General features: G+C 41.8%; 1 protein-coding gene across 1 annotated transcript in view; it reads right to left on the reverse strand.

Annotated features, from left to right (window-relative positions):
- Positions 1-4,031: 4,031 nt before the first annotated feature.
- Positions 4,032-5,600, reverse strand: part of HYAL4 (hyaluronidase 4) — a 71,532-nt gene continuing 69,963 nt past the window's right edge. Inside the window, exon 4 of the mRNA XM_007946747.2 lies at positions 4,032-4,433. Within this exon, the coding sequence (XP_007944938.2) occupies positions 4,032-4,433 (402 nt within the window). The remainder of the gene's footprint in view (positions 4,434-5,600) is intronic.

Below are 5,600 nucleotides of genomic sequence, written 5' to 3' on the forward strand. Positions count from 1 at the left end.
CAGTTGTCTTTCAATGTACTGCTGCAATTGTGTTGCATTATTTTCAGCAAAAATTTTACTTGCCTATGATATTAATGGGAGCTCTGGTAGCATAGTGGCTAAGGCACTTGACTGCTAACCAGCAGGCTGGCGATTCAAACCCACCAGCCACTCCTCGGAAGGAAGGTTGGGCAATCCTACTTCCGTAGTGATACTGCCTCGGAAACCCAAGGAGGGGTCGCTATGAGTCAGGGCTGACTCGACGGCATATAACAACAACAATGATATTAATGATATTGTTCAATAATTTCCACATTCTGTTTGATCACCTTTCTTTGAAATGGCACATGTATGGGTCCCTTCAATTCAGTTGGCCCTGTAACTGTCTTCCAAATTCTTTAGTATAAATGAATGAGAACTTCCAGTGTTGCATCTGTTTGTTGAAACATATCAGTGGGTGTTCCCTCAATTCCTGGAGCCTTGTTTTTTTTGCCAGTTCCTTCAGTGCAGTTTGGACTTCTTCCTTCAGTACCATCGGTGGTTCTTGATTACATGCTACCTCCTGAAATGTTTGAATGTCGATAAATTCTTTTTGGTACAGTGAGTCTGTATATTCCTTCTGTCTTCTTTTGATGCTGCCTGTATTGTTCCATATTTTGCCCACAAAATCCTTTCATATTGCACTTGAAGGTTGAGTTTTTCCTTTAATTCTTTCAGTTTGAGTGTTTTCTTACCTTTTAATATTCTAATTCTAGGTCTTTGCACATTTATTTATAATACTTTACTTTGCCTCTCATGCTGCTCTTTGAAATCTTCTGTTCAGCTTTTCACTTCATCATTTCTTCTATTCACTATAACTACTCTCCATTCAACTTAATTATTTCTATAAATCTGTATTAGATTTCGGACAATATGTAAACTTAAAAGTAGGAGTGCATCCTAAAGTGTCTATACAAAAGATATCTGTCACACAGACAATTAATATGCATGATGTTGCTATTTTTTTTAAATCATTTTCATATGCAAAGGAAGGAAAATAATTACAAATCATCCAGAATTTTGATCTCCTTTTATATTACTTACTCATGGTATTGTTGTTGTTGTGTTGTTATATGACATCGAGTCAGACCCAACTCATAGCGACCCTTCCTTGGGTTTCCAAGGCAGTATCACTATGGAGTAGATTGCCCAACCTTCCTCCCGAGGAGTTGCTGATAGGTTTGAACCACCAGCCTTCTGGTTAGCAGTCAAGTGCCTTAGGCACTATGCTACCAGAGCTCCTAACTCATGGTATTATAAAAGTTTTTTTGGGGGTGGAGAATTTACATTTAGAAATTAGATATTAACAATGTCAATTATCTCTGAACAAATAGTCACCTGGAAAACAGGGACCCAGAGTTGAAGCAAAGAGCACACCTAGATTGTAAACATTTCCTAGAAAGATGAGAGAGGTGAAGAGAAGGTAAAACAACTATCATTCCTTCTGTAATAGAATCATACCTGTCTTGAGTTTACCTTTCAAGTCATTGTCTCCAAGGGAAGAAATCCTGTCAATTGCATGTACCTCTCAAGAGAACAACACACTGCAAAAGTGAGTATAAATGGGACATTGGCTTGGAAGGAGGAAATTGACCAAGATTTAAGTTTTTTTCCTAAGCATTTCCTTTATTTTGGTAATTAAAGTAAGATGTTTGCGAATAAGCAACATGTATTCAGAGCCAGGGATGTATTATGCCCTTTACTCCTCAGAATAATTCACTGAAGTAGGAATTGTTGTTTTTGTTGTTGTTAGGTGCCATTGAGATAGCTCCAACTCACAGTGACCCCATGTCAAACACAATGAAATGCTGCCTAGTCCTGTGCCAGCCTCACAATCGTTGTTGTGCTTGAGCCCATTGTCACATCTGCTTTGACCATTCTTGTTAAGGGTCTTCCACTTTTTCACTGACCCTCCACTTCAACACAATATGATACCCTTCTCAAGGCACTGGTCCCTCTGACAACATGACCAAAATACATGGGATGAAGCCTGGCCACTCTCGCTTCTAAGGAGCATTCAATTCTTCAGACAAGGAAAATAAGTTTCTTGCCCAGGACTGCACAACCAGGTAGGTAGTGAACCATGATTCAAACTGTATTCAAACAGTCTCTTGAGCCACTATTTAAAGCTGACATATGGGAACCAAATATAGTTAGTATTTCTTGATAGCACTTTTCCCATCAACATTTCTGGGTCCCTTACATGTCATTTATTAAATAATTTTAATAATGATGACTTTTGCTTACGAAAGATATCAAGCCATTTCTATTTACCATTGCACAAGTTTCTGCTAACAGATATCTAAAGAGGTGGCAGCCCGGCTAGTGTGCATATCATCCTAAGGCCCTTCAAGGTGTTCAGCTTACCAGAGGCTGAGAGGGAAGGACTCACTGCAAGTGAGAGAGGTGCCATATTGGAATAGAGCCTTTGCAAAGAGTTGGCAACAGCTCCCCTTGCCTCAGTCCCTGCTCCCTCTCGAAAAGCCATGTCAGGAAGAGGCTCCATACTCTGTGAGCCTGAGTAGGCTGAGAGCAGAGGCCTGGTTTGAACTTGAGGCTGAAACAAGAATTCCTCATTAGCCCTCTGATTCTCTGAATTGAACCCTTCTGTTGAGTCAGAATTACTTAATAATCTATCCTTAAACAAGTTGCTAGCTGGGAATATGGCCTTTGAAATGAATGATTGAATATTTATATGCACAATTCCATGTATGTTCATATAAAGACTGTAATATACTATCTCCAGTTTAACTATCCACCACCACTCATCTGTCAGTTTGTCATCATCAGTCTGTTGCAAATGAGATCCATTCCTAACTGTGTATTTAAGTCGAATTTGCAGATAAATGGAACAGGTGCGTACAGTTCTTATTTATTCTTACTTTAGTGCAAGAAAGAGCTCAAAACCTTTTCAATGACTGCACATGCAGCCGTACATGCAGCAAGTGAAGGTGATTGTGATGAATTTGTTGAGAGGAGAGCTTAGTTCAAGGAGCTCTGGTAGCACAGTGTCTAAGACATCTGATTGCTAATCAGAAGATTGGTGGTTCAAACCCAGCAGCCACTCTGCAGAAGTAAGACTGAGCAATCTACTTCGGTAAAGATTTACTGCTTTGGAAACCCAATAAGGTTGCTATGAGCTGGAATTGACTTGGTAGCAGTGGGTTTGGTGTTTGTTTGTTTTTAGGGTTTGGTTCAGTCATTTCAAAGTGAGGGCAAATATACAGTAGAGGGCAAAGATGAGTTGTCCATAAGTGGAACATTCATAACCCGAAGATTACATGTAGCAGCTTACATGTTACTATGATGCTCGAAGCTATGCCACCAGTGTTTCAAATATGAGCAGGGTCACCATGGTGAACAGGTTTCAGTGGAGCTTCTAGGCTAAGACAAAGAAAGGCCTGGCAGTCTGCTTATGAAAATCAGCCAGTGAGAACCCAACAGAGCACACAGAATGCTGTGCAAGGGCTAGAAGGCATCCAGAATGCACAGTGGTCACAACTATGGCTAAAACCCGACCCAACTCACTGCCATCGAGTTGATTCTGACTCACAGCAACCCCCTTGGGTTTCTGAGGTGGTGAATCTTTATGAAAGTAGATTGTCCCATCTTCCTTCCGTGGAGTGACGGGTGGGTTGGAATCACAAACCTTCTGGTTAGCAGTCCAATGCTTTAGCATATCAATGATCATGAGGATGATGCAAGACCCAGCAACATTTCATTCTGTTGTCCATGTGGTCGCCATGAGTCAAAGTAGACTGGACAGCAACTGACAACAAGTTTAAATACAACTTAAATATTCCAGTAAAAAATAAAAGTGCATTGTTTTCAATCCTGGTTTCTTAGCCAAATTGGAGCCCAATAAAGTAATGTTTGCTGCTGCTCTGTGGCATACATAACGTCTATTTACAATACCTCTCAATGGATTGATTTCATAAGAGAGAAATTCTCATAATTTTCATCTCTCCCCTAAGTAACTACAGACGACACTATTTTCTTCAAACTCAGTTATCTCACAGCTGAATGCTCCAGCCACACGCTATAACCAGCAGGTACAGTGTTAGTAATGACCCAGAGACAGGGGAAACCCAGGCACAGCCATCAGCTGTCTTCATTTCCCTGCAGTCAGCCCCTTCATAGCCCTGATAACAATGACAAGAAAATTTCTCTGCCATCACTTCCAGGTCTGTATCAGATGTTTTGCCTGTCACAGTAATGTCTCCATCCTCGGAGGTCTCAATGTGGTAACTTGCAGAGCTCAGGTGAAGGTAATCGGGAGCTTTCCACCTCTTCCGGATACACCTGCCATTGTTCCTGCAGAGGTAGCGGCTGCACACCTCAGCCGCTCTGGTCACATTGACTATGTAGCGCCCGAAATCAGAGCTCACAAACTGCTTCACTTTTGTACAGTTGCCCTGCAAAGGCAGAAACACACAGAGTTACAGCTTCTAGGCCCACAAGTAGCTCTCTAGACTTGATATGATACCAGATGCATTGGTTCTAGTTAGTGAAGACTTAAGTTAATGGCAGTTATAACCCAAGGGTCCCAGGTCAGAAAGGGTGGAGGTCTCAGGGACAGAAGGTGGAGAATATGTTACAGTCAGGCTCAGCCATTGAACTTCCAAATCAAATGGGCCTCAAATTCAGCAAATGAGATCATGTCTTCTTATATTAAAAAAAAGAAAAGAAAAGAAAAGAAACACCAACTCACTGCCATCAAGTTGATTCTGACTCATAGAGACCCTATACTCCTTTTTAAATCCTTCCAGCTCCCATGTTAATGGATGTGAAAGGCAGAGGAAGAACTCTAAATTAGAAATGATGCAAGAGCTGGGCTTTTATCTCCTGCCCTCCAGCAACCTCTCACATATTTGGTGCCTTTCATGGTTGTGTCAGAACCTGAGTTATCGTATTCCACAGACTTACTGTCAAAACATCAATGTGAAGCCTTATGGATTTTGCATAGAATTTAAAGATAGGAATGCATGGAAAGCCGTGTAGGTCATCTGGAGAAGGGCATTTACTAGTATGTGTAGGTCATCTGGAGTAGGGCATTTACTAGTATGTGTTCCTAATGGAGGACCCTGGAGTCCCTGGGTGGTGCCAACAGTTGATGTCCTTGGCTGCTAACCAAGAGTTTGGAGGTTCGAGTCCCCTACAGGTCCCTCCAAAGACAGGCCTGGCAATCTACATCTGAAAAGGCAGCCATTGAGAACTATATATATAGCACACATTCTACCTTGACACACATGGGCTCACCATGAGTTGGAATCTACTCAGAGACAGCTGTTTGTTTTCTAACAGAGGCCACCAGGCTTCCTGATGAGCTATGTGGGCTGGAATGGAAAGACAGGAACTGATCCTCACAGTTTCTACCTAATTCTCATACACGGACGGAGAAGACTGTTGACCTGATATTGTTGTTGCGCACCATGGAGTCATAGCGACCCTGTATGATGGAGTAGAGCTGCCACATAGGGTTTCCTAGGCTGCAATCTTTACAGGAGCAGTTCACCAGGTCTTTTCTCCCATGGAGCTGCTGGTAGGTTTAAAGCACCAACCTTCTGGTTAGCAGCTGAGCA

Source organism: Orycteropus afer, unplaced genomic scaffold, assembly GCF_000298275.1.
Source record: "Orycteropus afer afer isolate SDZICR_OR568_19922 unplaced genomic scaffold, OryAfe1.0 scaffold00170, whole genome shotgun sequence".
Lineage (NCBI taxonomy): Eukaryota > Metazoa > Chordata > Mammalia > Tubulidentata > Orycteropodidae > Orycteropus > Orycteropus afer.